This window comes from Dipodomys merriami, unplaced genomic scaffold (assembly GCF_024711535.1).
Source record: "Dipodomys merriami isolate MVZ:Mamm:240054 unplaced genomic scaffold, mDipMer1.0.p SCAF_49, whole genome shotgun sequence".
Taxonomy (NCBI): Eukaryota; Metazoa; Chordata; class Mammalia; order Rodentia; family Heteromyidae; genus Dipodomys; species Dipodomys merriami.
In genome coordinates, this window is record NW_027206057.1 from 2346117 (window position 1) to 2367431 (window position 21315).

General features: G+C 37.2%; 1 protein-coding gene across 5 annotated transcripts in view; it reads left to right on the forward strand.

Moving 5' to 3' along the window:
- The window catches only part of Myo1b (myosin IB), a 187147-nt gene that overhangs the window by 121930 nt on the left and 43902 nt on the right, over positions 1-21315 (forward strand). For all 5 annotated transcript variants that reach the window (XM_069995684.1, XM_069995686.1, XM_069995687.1 and 2 more), the window contains exons 8-13: positions 2597-2695; positions 4206-4309; positions 5994-6141; positions 6413-6531; positions 12118-12204; positions 12775-12840. In XM_069995684.1, coding sequence (XP_069851785.1) covers positions 2597-2695; positions 4206-4309; positions 5994-6141; positions 6413-6531; positions 12118-12204; positions 12775-12840 — 623 coding nt within the window. The remainder of the gene's footprint in view (positions 1-2596; positions 2696-4205; positions 4310-5993; positions 6142-6412; positions 6532-12117; positions 12205-12774; positions 12841-21315) is intronic.

Genomic DNA, 21315 nt, shown 5'->3' on the forward strand with positions numbered 1-21315 from the left:
TAGTATTTGCTTATATTTTCTTACGTAAAATTACTTTCTTCTTGACTTGAGGAATTTTTTTTTTTTTTCCTTTTGTCCGGTCGTGGGGCCTGAACTCTGGGCCTGGGTGCTGTCCCTCAGCTCTTCAGCTCAAGGCTAGCGCTCTACCACTTGAGCCACAGCGCCACTTTCGGCTTTTTTCTTTTTTGCTTATTTGGTGCTGAGGAATCGAACCCAGGGCCTCATGCATGCAAGGCAAATGCTCTACCACTGAGCCACCTTCCCAGCCCGTCTTGAGGAACTTCTTATGAGGATTAGCTGCTCAGTGAAGAGGCTGCCTATAGATTCTTTTTTGTTTTTTTTTTCTGAAACAGTAGTGTTGTTGGAACTTCCCTGGAAGGAAGCTCAATCATGTGACAATCATAATACATTTATCTTTACCTTTGATTCTTCTGCTCCACATGTCAGTGTTTACTTATTGAGTGAAACGTTCTTTCCCTGTGTTATATCCTACTTGTAATTTTCTGCTTGTTTTATTTATTAAATTTTATTTTATTGTAAAGATGCTGTATAGAGGAGTTACAGTTACATGAGTAAGGCAATGAGTACATTATTTGTTAATCATTGTTACCCTTTCCCTTGTTTTTGTCCCATTATCTCTTCCCTCCCCCACCTCCCGCACTCTTCCCCCTCATCCCTCTCCTCCTCACTTCCCTTCCCCTCCCCCCAAGTTGTCAAGTTCGTTTCCAATATACTGTCCTGTGGGTATCATTGTTGCAATGGGTCATCCTGTGTCCTTGTTTTGCCGTTTTGTTATTCTCCTTCCCCTCCCTGTACTAGACAAATGTATATTCAAGTTTCAGGGTACCAAATCAAGTACAGTGACATCAGGGGATATACCATAGGAGGAAGAACATACAAAGGAAACAAAAAAAAATCACATAGTACATTTAAAACAACAACATCAAAGACAGACCTCTTATGTCCATATCTTGGGGTTCATTTCACTTAGCATCATCTTATATGATCATATGTGCATAAGGTTTGAGCTTTTCAGCTTATCTGAGAACTTTATCCTAGATGTATACTAATTATTGCAAATAAGGGAAACCATGGGACCTAAATTTCTACTTGTAATTTTCAATTGCTATTTTTTTCTAAAAGGAAAAATAGGATAGTATAATATCATATGAAGACATATAAAAAGTCTCAGCCTCTTGTTTATAGTAATTTTTGTATTTAAATACTTATGTTCTTTTTTCATGTGTTCTTACAACCCTTCGTCCCTTCAGTCTTACAAACAACCCAGTGAATTTGGAACACCCTAGGACTTCTCACTCATCAAATCTATACTGTTGAGCCTACAGTGTCTGTGCCTGCATGTAATCACAGAAGTTGAAGGCCAGCCTGGGCTCTATAGTGAGATCTGGTCTCAGAAACCAACAAACTATATCATTTAACTCTGAGCTCTGTCCTCAAATATTGGTATGGATTCAGAGATGCAAATTTAAAAGTTCAGCTTCAGAGAAGCTCTATATTGGTCTCTCACTCCTTCTTTTTTAAGTATTAGATTTCAACCCCATTGGAAATCAAATGGAAGAACTGGCGCAGAATATTATAGCTAACATTGGCCTTTGTTTGCACAGTGCAGAGCCCTCCTCTTTAAAAAATTACTGGGGAGGGATGAACAGGAATCTGGGCAACAGTATTCTGTAATACTGAATCTGGCCACCTGTGGTACAGTGCTGCTGCCACAGTGGCTTCTCCCTGCTTCTTTATTTCTTCCTTTCTGGATACAAGTTTGAGGCTGATAAGACCTTACATTCACAAGATAAAAATTATCTGCAATCAATGAACATATGTTGTCAACATTAACTTCTAAGACTTCCAGAAATACAGAAGAATCTGCTTTTCTTTCCCAAGATAGTGGAGAGTGTGGGTATGACGGGAAGGCTCAGATGATCTGATTGCTGATCCTGGTGCCACCAGTTACCAGCTGAGTTACTCACATTCTTGGACTGCCGGTGCTGTTAGCTCTGAGGTGATAATATGAAATTTGGAAAGATTCAGTGTGACAATGTCTATGTGCAGCACTTAGCACATAGATGATCCCCAAATGTGTTTTCTATCCTTATAATTATGAATGTAAATTTATAACCGAATGGCTAAATGTCATTGTTTAAACTTTTAACATTAGTAGTTATATTTAGAATATTAGGATTGGTTTGTTTGGTGTAACTTACTTTTGCATATTCACTCCTTAAAAAGAATCTGATTTGTTGTTGTTGTTGTTGTTGTTTGTGCTGGCACTGAGGCTTAAATTCAGGCTCTGTCCCTTAGCCTTGAGCTACACATCCACTTCTAGGTTTTTTTTTGCTAATTAATTGGAGATAAGAGTCTCATAGACTTTCTTGCTCAGGCCTTTGAACCTTGATCTCAGATCTCAGCCTCCTCAATAACTAGGATAATAAGTAATGGGCATGCATCTTTTTGAAAGTCACACTGAAAGCATAACTTTCTATTTATTTTATTCTAGAAAATGAAGAAAAAGTGAGGAAGAGAAAAAGTATAATGGATTTGAAAGCAAAATAACTTAAATAATTCTTCATTTCTTTAGATCTTCTAGAGAAATCTCGAGTTGTTAAGCAGCCGAGAGGTGAAAGAAACTTCCATGTGTTCTATCAGCTGCTCTCTGGTGCCTCTGAAGAGCTTCTCAGTAAGTCTCTGTTTTTATATATCAATTTTTGCTGCCACAGCATTTTGTGAAACTTTTTTTTTTCTTTTTCTTTTTGGTCAGTTGTGAGTCTTGAACTCTGAGCTTGGGCGCTGTCCCTCAGCTCTTCAGCTCAAGGTGAGCACTTTACCATTTGAGCTATAGCTCCACTTCCAGTTTCCAGTTTTTTTGAATGGTTTAAACCAGCCTCTCACTGGGGAATGATGACTCACAATTTAAAAATACAAAATGGAAGGATATTTCACCTGGGGAGAGAAAATGAACAGAGAGCAGTAAATAAGTTTAATCATATAAAAGCAAATTGTTCATCTAGAGTATTAACATAGTGGACAATATGCATTTACATATGATACAAAATATCCTTTAGATATTTTAGAGTATTAATATAAGTTGATGCAGAATTCAATAGCCAAGAGTTAAGTGATTAAAAGAATTAAATAGCTAAATAAGAAGACCTATGAAGAGTCATGTACACTTAGAAAGTTAGCCTCACCAACAAGCAACAAATTTACTTTAAAAAGGGGGCTGGGAAGGTGGCTCAGGGTAGAGTGCTTGCCTTGCATGCATGAGGCCCTGGGTTCGATTTCTCAGCACCACATTAGCAGAAAAAGCCAGAAGTGGCACTGTGGCTCAAGTGGTAGAGAGCTAGCCTTGAGCTGAAGAGCTGAGGGACAGTGCCCAGGCCTGGAGTTCATGTCCCATGGCCAAACAAAAACAAAAACAAAAAAAACCCAAAAAACTAGCAATCCTCAATGTGAGTCCCAAATTTACAGAAGCCTGCCACTAGCCACACTACTTTCTGGAATATATCCCACCAGAACAATTCAAATGAATGCAAAAATCAATTTGTATAAAGAATATTTATCACTGCCCTATATTTAGTCTTAGAAACTAAAAAGAACCAAATGTACGAGGATGAGAGAGCCACTAGACAAACGTGTTTTAGTGGATCAGTATATTGAAGATTTCATATTCTAAAAATACGGGAAGTGACTTTGCTCCCTAAAAATACATAGAAAAGCTGAGTGCTGGTGGCTCACACCCGTAATCCTAGCTACTTAGAAGGCTGAGCTCTGAAGAAGGCTGAGCTCTGAAGGGGTTCAGAGCTGGACAGGAAAGCCAGTGAGATTCTCATCTCTTATAAAACACCAAAATCTGAGAGTGAAGCAGTAGCTCAAGTGGTAGAATACTAGCTCTGAGCACAAAAGTTTAGGGTCAGTGCCCAGGCCCTTAGTTGAAGCCGAGGACCAGCAACAAAGGGGGTGGGGTGGGGGGAAGTAAATGTAAAAAAATAGAAGTTGAATAATATATAACAATGAAGAAAATGATGTTAGGGAATTGTTCTTACCAGCATTTGACTATCAATTTTTATTTTGTTGATTCTTATGCATAATAAGAAAAGTCATTTTGCCAGAAGGATCTAAATAATGAGGTATTAAAGCTGATTAAATTTTTTGGAATAACTTACCTATTTGTATTTGTGACTCAACAGACAAGCTTAAGCTTGAGCGGGATTTCAGCAGATACAACTACCTGAGCTTGGATTCAGCCAGGGTTAATGGAATCGATGATGCAGCCAATTTCAGAACCGTTAGGGTAAGACGAAGTGTTTTTATTACACTTTAAAATGGGCCAAACCTATTGCTCAATCAGAGCTGGGAACAATCCTGAGTTTTCTATAAAGTGTAATTCATACTCCCTAAAGTCTTAGAAGTATACAAGAATTTGTTATTTTTTTATTAGTTTGACTTTTCACTAGCTCAACTGTCATACAAAGTTGTGACGGCTGGGGCTTTACTCAAGCGTGTGATTTTACCATTTATCAAAAGGAGCTTTTATATATTATCCTGGGACTCGACTCTTTAATGTTGTATTTAAATTCCAAGTGTTTGCATTGCCAAAAAGTTTTGTAGCCAAAGTTAATTTCCAAGTGTGAAAATTGCCCTTGGATCCTGTTAAATCAAAACTTTTGAGACAGAAAATCCCGGTTTTATACAGTTTTAGAAAACTGATGTATAAACCAGAAGGATTAGCATTCCATATTCATTAGGAAAGAAATGGATTTTACACAATACTGTCTTTTCTGTCTTTATGTGGCACGTTCTTTCAAAATTACTCCCATTATGACATATGTAGTAACTGGGATTTACTTCCAGATGAGGCAGCTGGGGTTGTGGGAATGGAGGGGAGTAGATTGAATTGTAGACCACACAAGACAGGCATCTTACAACTGTTGTGTGTGAATGAAGAGGATGTAGATAATCTTTCGCTGCTCTACTTTTGCGTGTTTGAGATTTTTTATAATAAAGATTGTATGCTATTCCCATTGCTATATTGCACCCCTCTCCCTCACCACAAGCACACAGTAATTTCACCAGCTGTTCTCAGAGAGAAAGCATCTTTCAGACTGTGCCATTTAAAAAAACTGTATAAACATCCTCAGATGGAAACAATTGTCTCTTGACTCCTGGACGTAATTTGTTTAAGGTTGAGTCCAACGCCAATTTTGCAACTCCTTTGCCTGGCACACAGCTGGCACTCATACAAGCTTGTGAGCAGATGAGAGCCCCCTTGCCCCTGTAGTGCTTTAAATAAGGATGAAGCATTCACTTTAACACACAACTGTGTTCTCATAGTAAAAATAAGCAGCTGTGTTTTCTTCAGGCGGCATCTTGTTTGGGTTTGTCTCTAGTTGGAGAACCTGAATGAACAAATCAGGCAGCAGTGGGGACCTAGAGCTCTCTTCCTAGCTTCCCTCTCTTTCCTCTTGCTTCTTGCCCACGCTCTTCTGTCACAGTATGCAAGGGATTTCTGTAGTCCTTTAACCACAATTTGAAATTGACTGAAGAAGATAATGCCTCCTCTGTCTGTCTTTTTCCTCTTGTCGGCCCTCCCTCCCTTCCCCTCCCCCCTTCCTCCCTCCCTTCTTTCTCTAGGGTTTGAACTTAGGGCCTGGGCACTGTCCCTGAATATCCTTACTGAAGGGTAATGCTCTACTACTTGAGTCACAGCTCCACTTAAGGCTTTTTGGTACTTAATTGGAGATAAGAGTCTCATGGACTTTCCTGCCTGGGCTGGCTTTGAACCATGATCCTCACATCTCTGCCATCTGTATAGCTAGGATTACAGGCATGAGCCACTGGTACCTGGCTCTCTTGTCTTTTTTCACCCCCCCCCCTCCCAAGATTTTTTTCCCTCAGTAAATACATTCTATTATTCATTTTTTTTTAAAAGGTAAAGAACCTCAGGAAGAAAACAGATGTTTCATTTCTTTCCACAGAATGCCATGCAGATTGTGGGCTTTATGGACCATGAGGCAGAGTCTGTCTTGGAGGTGGTGGCAGCGGTGTTGAAACTGGGAAACATCGAGTTCAAGCCTGAATCACGAGTAAATGGTTTAGATGAAAGCAAAATCAAAGATAAAAATGGTAAGTCAGTTGAGAATCAGCTTTGTTTAGGAAAGTTGCTTTGAACTTCTGCCCAGGTTTTAATCTAGAAAGTAAAATTTGTGCCTTGCATTAATTTGAAAGAAAAAAAAATCTTTCTAGTGAAATTGAATAGGAATATAATTGTAAAATCTTAATATACATAAGTTAGACTATTTAATTTGAGTGTGATTTAGAAAGAGCAGCCTATATTTTGATAAGTATCCTTTAACAACTTACCTGGAGTTACTTTTTGTGTTATCTTCGCTAACAGAGTTAAAAGAGATTTGCGAGTTGACCGGCATTGATCAGTCTGTTCTGGAACGAGCATTCAGTTTCCGAACAGTGGAAGCCAAGCAGGAGAAAGTCTCAACTACACTGAATGTAGCTCAGGTAAGGAAATCATAATGTGCAGAAGCAAGTTTTCTAAAAGACGATGATGTTTGTATATGGAATTTTATTCTACAGGCCATTATCTCAACTCAATACATTCCAGGCATCCTTGTAGATATTGGTGTCATGAGAAAAATTAAACAGATAAGAATCCCTCAGGAACTCAACATTCTGAAAGGAGGAACTTACAACCATCAGTAGACATAATATATGATATACCAAGCTTTAGCAGCTGCTAAGTGCAGTGACAAAGAGAAAAAAACTAAAGCAGGATAGAGAAGGGCTTATAGGGGCTGGGAGAAGGAGTTGGAGTGAAGAAGAAAATGGAAGTCACTCTGGCCAGGTTGTAAAGGAGTGGAGTTGAAAGCAAGACACCTGTAAAGAGAACTCATTCAGGTTGTGGTGGCTGGAGCCTGGGGTTGGCTTGGAAGTCAGCGTAATGTGAGCCCTTCCTGGAACAGTTTTCAAAGTGAGGCAACAGGTTTTCTGATAGCTTGATGTATGCATGATGTAAAAGTCAAGCACAACAGGACATTGACCAAAATGAACTAAGCAACTTAATGGCAGCAATGGAAGGGAGGGAACAAATGGGAAAGAGGGAACAGCTGATGCTATGCAAAACAAAAGAAATGTACATTCTACCCAATGTGGAAGAAATAACTGTATCGCAAAGCTCATAGAACTCATAAATGTTATAGACCGTGATAGACAATTTGCTCCAGGAAAGTTAGAATGTGTTTGTGACTTTAACTGAGCATCCACAATACTGTGAAATTTGGGAAATTATGTAATCACTTAATCACAATTAAAAAAAAAAAGTCAAGCACAACTCAGTGTTTTTTGCTTGCTACCATTTACTGATTTGAAGAACAGAGTGGAAGAAGCCAATTTTGTGGGCATGTGGTCAACATGGACTCTTGCCTTCTTTATATCCTTTTTATTGTCCACATTGAAGTTAATGAAATCTCTTTCCCTCTCTCTCTTTCTCTCCTCTCCCTTTCTTTATCTAAATAAATGTTTATTAGTTATACAGGGGGGAGTTTGTTTCATTGTGGTGTTTTTATTTCAATTAGGCTTACTCCCTCTGCCACTCTTCCTTCCTTCCCCCTTCCTAAAACAATGTCAGCAGTTTTCATTCTTTTACTTTCACACATACAAACCATCTACTTTGACCTTATTTATTTTCACTCATCCTCCTTGTTAGCCTAATCCACTCACCCAACAGAGCTTGTTCCTCCCCTACATAAAGTCTTGTTAAGACACAACTCTCAGTTGCTACCTCCTCTCCTTTTTGTTCAAATAGAATAGATGGATGTTAGAATGATGCGTGCATGCATGTGTACCCAGGCAGCATCTGGAGTACTTTGCAATGTAAACCCTGTGTTCTGTGGCTTGGACATTTCCCACTACTAACCTGGGCTAGAATTAAGACGTTTCCCATATGAGATTAATTAAGACTTTTCCCATTTGAGACTACTTTGTTTATTCAATTGTATTATCATCTCATCTTCCTTCAGTTGTGTTACTTTAGATGAGTTACGGTGGCTTTGGAAAATGCTGTAACTGTGAATATGGAGATTCAGTGTGTTGCAGTCTCTCCCTAGCTGTAGCTATTATTTGTCTTTTCTCCTAAATTACTGCTTTACTTCTGCCATGAGAGAGCCTGAGTGTCCGTTAGGGGTATGTGGATTTGAGGATCTGTTCTTACTATGTGTTTTACTCTTTTTTTAAACATTAATTAGACCCAGTGTCTTTTTATGTGATGAGCTTGAGTTACTTTGTCTCACTGAGTGAAACTTCCACATTTTTATAACCTTTGGCATGAAATAACTTGGCTTGACATCTTCATCTTTTCAGCACTTTAGTCAAATGCTGCTTGTCATGTAGTGATTAGGGTATCTGGTTCTACCAATCTTACTGCTTGGTAGGTTTTGATTCCTGAGAGAAGTGATTTACTCTGTTAGCATTTCCTCATAGCTTCAATTCTTGGGCCCCAGTATCATCTTTATTTCCCATGCTTCATTTCCCTCAGTGCATGTAAATCTTTTCCTTAGGTAGGATGACTAATCTTGAAATAATGGAACTCATGGTAGAGTTTATCATCCAGTTTCTACTCCAGAACATTCTCCTTGGCCTACAGGTTTCTTTATAATCTGACCCTCTGTGGTTTATCCAAGTTTATACTGCTTTCTAGTTCTCCAAGCACCAAATGTATGTTTACTTTGTGCCTTTGCTTCTGTTTACCCATCACCACATTACTCATTCTTTCTGCCTGTCTAAAGAGTTAATCTAATTGAATCCCATTCAAGGAAACTTCCTGAGCCTCCTTGGTTCTCTTCTTCTGAACCCATTGTCTGCAGTTAGGGAGGCACGTGCCTCCTTCCAGTTGCTTCATTTGTTAGTTTGGTCTCTTTCCAGGTCAGTGCAGGCTTCTGGAGGGTGGGCCTTTGTCTCTGCATCTCGGTTTTTCTGTACTTCTTAGTACATTCCAATCCGGACTGTGCCTGGTACCAACCATCTTAGAAACAGATTCCACCTGGGATTTTTAAACTATGTGAGCTTCAGGCAGCAGCAAAATGCATAGTGTGTTTATAGCGTGCATCTAAGGTTATGAATTATTGCACTTGGTATTTTTCCCCTCATCCTATATTAGTGATTCTTTGTTTTTTGAGTGATGGTATGGGGGTTTGAACTCAGGTAGTTGCACTTGACTAGGCAGGCGCTCTACCACTGAGCCATTTAATCCTGTATTAATGATTCTTTTTCTTTCTTTTTTTTCTTTTGCTAGTCCTGGGGCTTGAACTCAGAGCGTGGGTGCTATCCCTGAGCTTGGCTCAAGGCTAGCCCCTTTACCACTTGAGCCACAGTGATACTTCTGGCTTTTTCTGCTTTTGTTGTATTAAGGAATCGAATCCAGGGCCTCATGCATGCTAGGCAAGCACAGAGAGATTACATTTACATAGATTGGGTAATAAGTACATTTCTTTTTGAACAGTCACTTTTTCCCAGTTTTTCCCTCCCAACCCCTCTCCCCCATAGTTCATTTTCAGCATAGTGTCTTTTGAGTATCCTGCTGCTGCATTTGTTCACCCTCTGTCCTATCATTTCTGTGTTTCCCCTTAGCATCACCAAAACCAATAAAACAGCAACAAAGGAGAAAACAATTAAACAAAACCTCTTGTTTCCTTTTTTTGAAGTTCATTTCAATAAACATCATTTTATATGATCATACACACATTTTCTAGCTGTTGTGATCCTGTCCTGAGAATATCTTCCTAGGGTCTTACTGTGTGAATGTTTTAGAGTCCTGTGTAATTTATCATGTTCAAGTGTATTTTTTTTGTCTTTTGCCATCCAGTGTGTTTACTTATAGATTTCTAGACACACTCTGGTTACAATAAATGAGGGAAAACATGTAACCTGTGTTTATTTGGGTGTGGCTTACTTCACTTAATATAATTTTTTTCCAAGTCTTTCCATTTTTTTTTTTTTTTTTTACAAATGATGCTATATAATTCTTTCTGATGGAAGCATAGAATTCCATTGTGTATACATACCACATTTTCTGGATCCATTCATCCATTGAGGGGCATCTGGGTTAATTTCATATCTTGTGTATGGTAAATAATTCTGCAATTAACATGGTTGCACTGGTAGTTTAGTATGGCCTTGTTTGTGGTCAACTGGATAAATGCCCAGGAGTGGAATTGCTGGGTCATAGAGAAGCTCTATGTTTAGAGGATCCTCCATACGACTTTCCAGAGTACTTGAACAAGTTTACTTTCCCACCAGTAGTGTAGTAGCTTCCCTTTTGGCCACATCCCCACCAGCATCTGTTATTGTTAGCTTTCTTGGTAGTAGCCAAGAGGTAGAATTTCAGTGTTGTTTTGATTTGCATTTCTTTTATGGCCAGAGATGTTGAACATGTCTTCATGTGTCTAGTGGTCATTCTTCCTTCTTCTGTATTAGTAATTTTTAAGTAAGAGTAAACACTTGCTCTTTCTTCTTTGTATGATGTTATGGAGGACATGATTGGCATGAGTTAGGATCAAGAAGTCAGGAGTTGAGCAGATTGGTAGCTTCTGGAGTCAGATATATTTCAATAGGATTTTATTTGAGATAGTTTGAGTTTATAAATAAATGGGGGAAGAGGGAGACAGGATTAAAACATTCTATAGGGTCACTAGGATAAGGTAGCAGGAGAGGAAATGGACACTTCAGAAATCATGAAGTAAATGGTTTTTTAGGCCATGTGCCACACTGTTATAAGCACTTAAAGAGAGTGAAAAAAGTATTGAAGAAAAAAATGGGCACCTGAATCATGTTTTGGCTTATTTCTTTGTTTTAGCATTTTATATAAATTTTCTGCTAATGAAGCCATACCATTCCCCCAACACACATACATATTTTTTCATTTCTTTTTCCTCCTTCCTTCACGCACTCCCTTCCTTTATTCTTGCTTTCCTTCTCAATCCTGATTGGGATAGCTATCTGAGCTCAGGGGAGAGAGGTTTGAGATTAGCACAGCAGTGTCTGGTGAAAGAGAAAAGTGCTCTCTTCTCAGCTGTATGTGTGGGTATTAAGAGATTTACTGTGCTTCTTTCAAAAGAAATGTGGAACAAGTACTTATACATAATCCAAGCTGTATTCTTTATAAATATAGTAACACTCATAAGCAGCAAAATACACAAATATAGCCAATATGTTAGAAAAAGAGGGATACAACTTCTAGCTTTCTTCTTATAAAGACAGTTCCTTCTTAGGTTGTAGCCATAAAACCCAGCTCCCTTCGAAGCTGAATTCAGGGTATCATTAGCACTTACTGTATGCACTAGACACCCAGTATTTTTATAGGACTCAAGTTCAGTTCTCCCAGTTAGACCTGGCTTTTTTCAGCCCTAGGATTCTAAGTTATTAAAACATCTGTCTTCTGTCCATTCTTTTTCTAATGTCTCTGAGTAGCTTTAAAAGCACATAAATAAGCACATTAAACAGATTTTTATCTTTATGACTTATAAAAGCTCATTTGGAAATTATTTTTAGAAAACACTCTAAAGATTGAATAAAGACAAATTTATAAATTTTATCAGCCTGCACTATTTTAATTGATTAAATTTTGACTTTCCTTTCTGATGTATAGAAGTGAAAAAAATAAGTCATAGTATTAAGCATATAGTTTTTCTTTTTTTTTGTACAATATAAGCATTTCTGTCTCATTGCTTAATTTCATGGTCATTACTCTGTCATGCTTTGTCTTTCAGTGAGTGCTCATTTATTTTATTTCCTTATTGTTACACTTTCAAATAGGCTCTTTTTTTTTTCTCCTCTGTTCTGTAACACTGCGAATGAATATCTGTGTGACAAAAAGTTTTGCAACATTAGAGTCAATGTTCTGGGGTATAAAAAAAGTAAAACGACTACATATAAACAGATCTGCCGGATTTTCTTAATGATTTCACTACTTACCAGAGCAAAATAAAAACTGGTTCTGAAAAGAAATTTGAAATAAGGAGGGTTTCAGTATCTTAAAATATTTTTTATTATTTTGTGGAAGATAAACCTGGTTCTTCTTTTCCTTTATTACAGGCTTATTATGCCCGTGATGCTCTGGCTAAAAACCTCTACAGCAGGTTGTTTTCATGGTTGGTAAATCGAATCAACGAAAGCATTAAGGTATTTACATTATAAGCAAAGAAACCAGTCATAATAAATACTATTAAGAGTAGAGTACAAATGTTAAATTGAAGAAAGTTCAGTTTTATAATCAGATTATAATTTACCACTTTAAAAACTTATTCCTTAAGAAAAATGTACATTGTGTAATACTAGAATTTGCCAGGGATTTTGTTTATTTTGTTTTGCCATGTGACTTTTGATTCAGTTTGACTAGTCCAAGGGTCTTTGCAGAGTTACATTCTATTTAGTAACTAGCTGCAGTGGTTTCTATTTTTCCCTTTTTAATAATTTATTACTGTTAGTGTCTATAAACTATGTTACATATTATTAAAATTTCTGAATGATTCCATGTCTCATAAACTTTCCATTTTCTTTTTGTAATTTTGTCATTTTAAAGAAAATTAAGTATAATTATTCTCCTAGCTTAAAAATAATTATTTTGTAATATATATCAATATTCCTTGGATGCTTATAGTTATATTTTGTAATATATATCAATATTCCTTGGATGCTTACAGTTAAATGATACCTTAAATTAACTCATCCTTTTTAATTTACTTTTTTAAGGCACAAACTAAAGTAAGAAAAAAGGTCATGGGTGTTTTGGACATTTATGGCTTTGAAATTTTTGAGGTAAGATTTTAAAAATATTAACAACGTTACTGAAGTGGAACAACTAGAAATTAAATCTTATGTTTTGTAGACAATTTTTGTCATAAGTTATTATAACTTTAACTTTACAAACAATCTTTACAGGCATAGTGATGTGTGTGTGGTGTGTGTGTGTGTGTATGTGTGTATATGTATGTGTATGTGTATGTGCTAGTATTTGGAGACATTACTGTTTAAAAGGAACTTCTTATATTAGTAGTTGACTTTTGAAATTGCAAATTGGAAAGTTTTTCTTCACGACCTCTAACAAGCTGTATGGACCTTATCCCTGCTGCCATTCACTCATTAGTAAGTCGTTTGAAAAAGGAAACACACTGATATTATTAAAAGATAGCAGGAGTAGGAGAGCCAGATGGTCTTGTCCCCTGCAAAGGCTTGTTCACTTCTTTGTTCAGGGAGTGGGGTCTGGATTAGGTTGTCCTTGAACTTCATCCAGGTCTCATCCACCTGTCAACTTGCAGTGTTGAGTTCTCCTGCAGAGCTTGGAATCATGTATGCTGCAATTCAGTTGGAATTTTTTAGTAAAAGATTCTATGCTTGCTTAGACTGTTACCTACTTATGTTAGGGTTTTCTACTAACCCTTTTGCTAACTTCGACATATATAAACAGTTTTAAGGACCTATTAAAGTATTCTCACTTTTAGGAGCAGTATTTTAGTTTAGATCACGGAAAGAAGAAATATACCAAGCCATTACTTTCTAACTTGTTTTCCACAAGTAATGATTTGGGAATTCCTTTAAGTGACCAGGCCTTGCCCAGAATACACCCAAAGAATTAACAGATTTCAAAAAGTTAAACCCCAGAAAAACCATCTGAGCATTCCCTCGCGCTAAAGCCAGTCCTTTCTAGCAAATTCCTTTCGCTTGTAGTATTTGGATTTATGATAGTACATTCTCCTTCAGTCATCAGCCACACTTAGCAGTGAGTGGCCAGTATTTATCAAGGGCTGATTGTGTAGAAGCATTGTGGTTAGTGTTGTGTGTGTTGTCTGATTCAGTGTTCAGAACAAGCTCATTCAAGTTATTATTGTTAGTCCTATTTCTGGATGAAGAAGTAAGATTTCAGGCCTTCCAATATTTTCATGTATTGCTTCTTTTTCTGACTAAGGTTAAGGCCAGAGCCATTTCTTTACCTTTCTCCCCAGACTCTCCAACTTTCCAATATGTGGAATAAAGAGAAAAACCAAATGTGTGAAGTCTCTGATTCCCCTTATTTCTCTATCCCTGTCATTGTTCCCATCCCCTAGCCAGTGTTGGGAGCTTTCCCAGGTGGAGAAGTGTGTGCTGGCAGCCACACTCCATGGCAACTCCAGAAACAGCCCTTCCGCATTTTCAGCAATTAGATTTGAACTTAGTCTTGGACTTGCTAAGCAAGCACTATGTCGTTGAACCAAGACCCTATCCCATTTATCCTAACTCACTTTTTATTTTCTTGGAAGTTTTTGGTTGTTGTTTTTTTTAAACTTTAGTTATTTTTCAGATTGAATATTGATTTTTTTTTCCCCCGAAGCTGCCCTCTTCCCACCTGTAGCTTGTAGCCATGATTACAGAAGCCCGTGACCCTGCCCGGTTTTTGTGTGGTTGTAGAGAGCTGTCACTCACCTTTTGTCTGGGCTGGCCTTGAACCGCAGTTCTCCCAGTCTCCACTTCCTGAGTATCTGAGATTAGAGTCATGAGCCACCACCTGACCTGAAATATTTATTGGCTTTGAAACAAAGAGTGGTTAATGTTATGTCACAACTTTAAAATAGGATAATGGAGTTATGACAGGACATCTACTTAGCTTGTTTTCTAATATGTCCATAATCTAACTGGGAAAAAAAGATCCTGGTAGCTCAAAGAAAACTTGAGTTTTACCTCATGAGCAATTTCACTCATTTCTCAAGTTTTGTCTTGAGTGTCTAGTGTAAGCTTGTACTCGTGGTAAAGAACTGCTTTAAGCTCATTGTCTTGCTTAAGACTGCAGAGCTGTTTTTGCGTGAGGATATGTTGTATTAGTCAGCACATTAGATTGCTTTTTAAAAATGTGTTTTTTGCTGGGGAACGGTGGCTCACACCTGTAATCCTAGCTACTCAGGAGGCTAAGATCTGAAGATTGAGATTCAAAGCCAGCCCAGGCAGGACAGGCCATGAGACTCCAATAAACCATTCAGGAAACCAGAAATGGTGCTGTGGCTCAAGTGATAGAGTGTTAGTCTTGAGCTGAAGAGCTGAGGGGGACAGCGCGTAGGCCCAGAATTCAAGCCTCACGACCAACCAAGAAAAAAAAAGTTTCTTTTGGGTCTAGTTAGAACAGTTGAATATTCCTGAACAAAATATCCTTAACTTGGCACTAGGTGAAATATCTTTCAGATATCATGAATATTTTTTAAATTAACAATTAATTTAAATTTCTTTCCAAGCCTATCCTACTGGACTTGCTTTCTTTCTTCAAGTTAATTCAACAATATTCTCAACACTAGAATTTAATAACTAGAGGCTTCAGTGATGTAAACACATGCATTATATTTCGAAATGTTCTTCCTCCTTCCTTGAGGGATACACTCTTCTTTAGTCGTTCTCAGGCTCTGCCTTGAGTCACCTGCAGTGCTTTGGAAAATTTAGATGTCTAGGCTGCACCCAGACCAATGCTACTGGGGTATCTGTTACGATCCCAGTAGCAGTATTTTTAAAGCTCCCTGGTGACTTCAGTGTGCAGGCAGGGTTGAGACCAAATGTTCTCATAGGCAGTAATCTTCAGACTGATCTGTAAATTACAAACACATGTGGCTTTCATAGTGTTTGACCTCTGTATAAAATGTCCTTGCAAGACCTTAGGCTTCTCCTAATGGTCAAAATATATTGAAATCTAACTTCTGGATGTATACTAGGCCTAAAGCAAAACAGTTACTCCTTTTAAATGAAACTTTGACCCAAGGGAAAATCCAGTTGATTATGTCTACAGCAAGTCTTCTGATGATCATAAAAACCTTCAAAAATTCATTTTTCTTTTCCTTGGAGTAAATGCTTTATTTCTTTTCCCCACACCCCTATTCCCAGGCCCTTTGGAAGAACCAGGATTTCTTTTTTTTTTTAAATTACAATTGTTTCTCCATTTTCCTGTGTGAACATTCTCAGATTAACCTTCAGGCATCTTGATTTTCAATAATTTGTGCATTTTTTATTTCATAAAAATTTATTTGCGGGAGAATTTAGGAGAGAAATTTAGGTGTGCATAGATATGTTTTTATTTTGGGTTTGATCATAGGACTTGAAATCAGGATCTGGGTGCTGTCCCTCAGCTTTTTCCACTCAGTGCTAGTGCTTTACCACTTTGAGCCTCAGCACCACTTCTGGTTTTCTGGTGGTTAATTAGAGATAAGAGTCTCATGGACTTTCCTGTTCTGGCTGGCTTCAAACCGTGATCCTCAAATTTCAAGTGCCTCAGTAGCTAGGATTATGTTGGACTCTTAGATACTTTTACCTCTTTTCTTTGATACAAGATTTTATTTTCTTTTTTTTTCCAACAATTTTTCACATACTTACCCTAGATGCCAGCCTGCTTTTTCTTGTTTTTTTTTTTTTAGCAGTATTACAACACATGGAAACTTTAGGAAGTACATAGTCTTTAATATTAGGAAGCCCAGCTAAGAAGACTAAAAAGTATTGCTGAAATAAGAGGAGTCAGAGTATTTCTGTATTTTTCATGCAAGTAGAAAAATATCAGGAAAATGATACCATGTAAATAAAATCCTGCCTTGTTCTTCAGTAAAAATCGAGTGGAAGAATTAAGAATTTTGCCCCAGACATTAAGAACTGGACAATAAGGATCTATAATTCTTTTACAAAACTTGTCTAATTCTGCCTCAGTGGGCCTACCCATAGTTCCCATGAAAACATTTTCCAGCTGAGCTGGTGGAAACCTTTCAGTCGCTTTGGTCCCTCTCTAAATGGAAGAGGGAACCTGATAATTAAACCGTGGAGTGATGACACATGGATTTATTTGACAGCAAAACATTCCGGTCTCCACTGGTTGAGTGAGTAAGTTCTGCCTTGCTGGCTGCATGTGATCTGATATCAGTTTGGAAAACAGATTAGTGGAACATTGAAACCAAAATTAAGGTGAGAGGAATTAAAATTAATATAGAGAAAAAATCTAGCTATAAATTTTGGTAGATTATAAATCCAACTTTCCAACAGAAGAAGTCTTAATCTATTCTACACAATTAATTTGAGTCTTCCTATAGCAAAGAATTGAGTCTTTTGACTTCTGAGGAGTATTTACAGCATTTCCATACAAGAACAAATGCAGTTCTTAAAAACATACCCACATGTACAATATTACATCCAAAAGTATTTTGAATAGTCTAAATTTTTTTCAGCTTTTTTCTAAGTACATACCTGATTGGTGCTCAGATTGGTGAGTGGTTTACTGGGAAAAATCTAAGTAAGCATTAGTGTTTTGAATACCATAGCAGGAAGTTTTTCATTCAGTTGACCTAGTCTCGTTCAGTTGGCCTAGTCTCATTCAGGCAAAGTGCTAGTTATCTTAAATTGTATACTTCTTGTCATATTGTCCTTTGTGTATTCCTTTGAAAGTGATCCATGTATAATATGAGTATGGTAGGTGGAGATTGTTCCAAATATTATACCCGGATACTTATGCAAGAGACAGGGTAACCCAGCAAGACTATCTCATAATTATAGAACTTGTTTTCTGAGTTGTTTTAAAATAGAATTGAAGCTGGCTATGGTCAATGCCTTCTGTTCTAGTTTCTCATCTTCAATTTATCCTCGTGTTCAAACCAATTTAAAATATGTGTTGATAAAAAGCAGGGCACCAGTGGCTCATACCTGTAATCCAAGCTACTAGGGAAGTCTGAGCTGGCTCAGACAGAGACAGATATGTATATATATATATATATATATATATATATATATATATATATATATATATATATATATACTCTTAAGAGTGTCTTTATCTCTAGTTAACCAACAAAAAGTCAGAAGTAGAAGAGTAGATCAAATGGTAGAGTGCATGGACTTGAGTGAAAAAGCTAAAGGAGGGCACAGAGCCCCAGTTGGAACCCCAGTACAGGTACACACACAAAAATAGTTGATGACAATATAGAAGTGTGTGTGTGTGTGTGTGTGTGTGTGTGTGTGTGTGTGAGAGAGAGAGAGAGAGAGAGAGAGAGAGAGAAAAGAGAGAGAGAGAGAAAGAAAGAGAGAATGTATCTTTTGTGTCTATGTAATTATAATTGCTATAACTTTTAGTATCAAAGCCTATTTAAAAATGTATAAGAAAATCATAATGACACTGTTTTTTTCCCCTAAATTTATGATATTGAACTTATATACCTGGAAGGAAAATGTAACTTAATTGAAAAAAGAAGTTTTCTAAAGCTTAAAGCCAGCCATTCAGTCTTACGAATGTCTAGAAAGGAAAATATGTAATATCACATATTTTCCTCATCTATTTCGAGGATCTTTTTGAAGCTTCCTTTCTTAAAAAAAATGTTATTGCTTTGGGTTCTATTTCTTGCCCCTGTGGTTTTAAAAAATGGATAGTGGTTACGGGTATTTTATATTGTGCTGTAAAAAACTGCATTATAATTGGAAGCTGACAAAGACTTCACACCACATAAATCTTCTAAGACCAGCAGCAGATTTATAACCATATTCTAATCCAGTTTCTTGAAAATGGCAACATTACACTTAAAGTCTTATAGCTTTCTGTATAAATGTACTGTTTCATTTATTATGTAAGATTTCATTCATGAAATATAAAATATGAAACTCAATTTAACATGTTATATCTAATTGTCAAATGTGTGACCCCAGCACAAAGTGCTGAACTTTAAGAGACATCGATTAAAGTAATTTTTGCTAGAATAAACTTTGAATTTCGTGTTTGAACTCCCTAGTATTTCCAGCACATAGTATTCACCTGCACAGTTCTTACCTCACCTTCCCAAGCCCAGAGGATATAGAGCTATCTCTTTTATTTGTCTCTTTCTTTTAATACTTGCTTATTTTAAAGAGCATGAGATTTTTCAAAATGTCTGTCTGCCTTGTAAAGTGTAAGACATCCTTAGCTGCTTCTGTTGCTAAGGAGAATATAAATAAATCAGCGTGTTTTTTAAAAATTAATATTAAGTAGTTGTAAAAAGGGGTTACAATCCCATAAGTCAGGTTATAGGTTAGCATTTTTAATTACATCTTTCCAATTTCTTTTGTGTGGAATATTGATCATTGTTACTTTGGAATATAAACTAGTTAGGAACTCTCTGGAAAGTGTGAATTTTCTGTTGCTTTGATGCTTAAAGGATAAACTCAAAGTCTAGAGTTTCATTTTAGTTATTTTGGTGTTGATACTGGGCTTTATGCTCTCTCTTGGCTTTTTCTGCTCAAGGCTGGTACTCTACCAGCCATATCTGCTTGAGCCACACCTCTACTTCTGGCTTTGTGCTGGATGATTGAATCTCAGGGATTTTTTTGGCCTGGGATGGCTTTGAACTACGATCTTCACATCTCAGATTCCTGAGCAGCAAGGATTACAATGAGCCATCAGCACCCGGCTAAAGTCAACAGTGTCTTAAAGAATCCTAGAGTTAAAATTTTTGGTCTGTTATATACTTCTAAATACAGTAAGTTCTCACTGCTCTAGTCACATTTGGTTCACAGTGTGAACCAGATACCTCCTCATTGTTTTCCTGTGTTTTCTACAGAAGTCTGTAATGGCAGGGGGTTGTTCTCAGTTTTTGTCAAGGGGTGTGTGTTACAGAGATCTTGGAATATACTTGTTTGAGGTATTTCTAAAATTTTTGGTTTTATACCTCAGTCTTTGTAAATAAAGATGTAAGACATTGAGAAAAATTCCATGCATGGAGCATGGGTATAAAATGAGGAAAAGTCTCTGAGTCATATTGAGGGCAGGCTCCTGCTACATCTTCCTTTGGAGACTTTGATTCATGAGACTAATACATAGAACAGTCCTAGCTAGTCACATGGTTTTTGACACACCAAAGAAGCATTAAAGCTTAAAAGTTGCTTTGGTGCCTTTGTATTTATGGAATGGTTTCTAGAGTCAGCCTCGCTGAAACAGTGTAAAGTAGGAACCCACATTGAAAGCCTGGTGTTAATTTGTACCCTGTGTAAATGGTGGAATGTGTTAGACCTGTACAAATTGGAGTTATTTGAATTATTACCAGTTCACTTCTTAATTTTTGCATATTATTGTTTAAAATTTTGCTAATTTTTGTAAATGGTGTGTGAAGTTTCATTTTGTCGAACCGTGTCAATACCTTAAAATTAGATCACAAGACATGTTTTTAATTCTGTATAGCTTTGGCAGTAACTACCATGCTGACCATTTGTGACATGTTAGCTTAGGGTAGTGTATTAGTGGTAGCTGTTGATTTCCATGGGGGAATAAATTAATTCTTGCATTGATAATTATGGTATTTTTTTGTTTGGGGACTTTGGAGAGAGGATTTAGTTAGCCAGTTTTTTTGTCTTGGGCCATCTTCAGGAGATTCTCTCTCTTACTGAGGTAGAAGAAGGGAGTAGGGGACAGGGCATATTGGTGGGATTGCAGGATCTCTACACTGTTCTTCATGTGCCAGGCAATCGTACCATTGACTTTTTGACCTTTAGTACCTCTCATATATATTTTCTTTTATCCGGATACTTTAGAATTAAAAAGATTGAATTCCAAAGCTTCCAAGCTTCGGGCAAGGGATATGATATATCATTATTTCAAAGCATTTATCTTGAATAGCCCTCTCCTAACAGAACCACAGTTGAGACGTCATGTGTAGGTATGGTGGCCCTGTCATTTGGAGTGTTTATGTCTTGATGTAAAGTTTTACACCAGTCAGAAATGTAGCCTCAATGGTAAAGCTAATTGTTTTCAGTAACAGATAAGTCTCAGTAAGTGATTACTTACCCAAATCTATTGCTAATTAAGAACTAACTGCATTTTGTGTGATCTGTTCCTCTTTGCCCCAGAATGCAGTAAGTATGAGCCATTTGCAGTGCCAGTCTGTTGCATGCTCCTGTGTTAATAGCTTCTCTGGCCATGTGACCTGTACAGTAAATGATTGTTGATTAACTATGTGGACACAAAGTACAAAATTCATACAGGATATTTTTTATAGGTTGATGGCAAATTAATTTTGCCCTAACTTAATTTCTAAGTCATGTAATTGTGAAGCTTTGCTTCTGGTTTCTAATCTGCTTGTATGTATTTTAGTCCTGTTTTGGAAGTGTCCTTCAAGCTGTTCGTAGCTACCTAACATGCCCAAGTGACACTAGTAACTTCTCCTCCCCTTCTCAATAGCTGTTATTCTAATTGTGTTGAAACATTCCATTAGTATAAACTTACAAATAAAAGATTGCTTCCAGCCAGCTGGTGATGGCTCACACCTATAATCCTAGCTATTCAGAAGG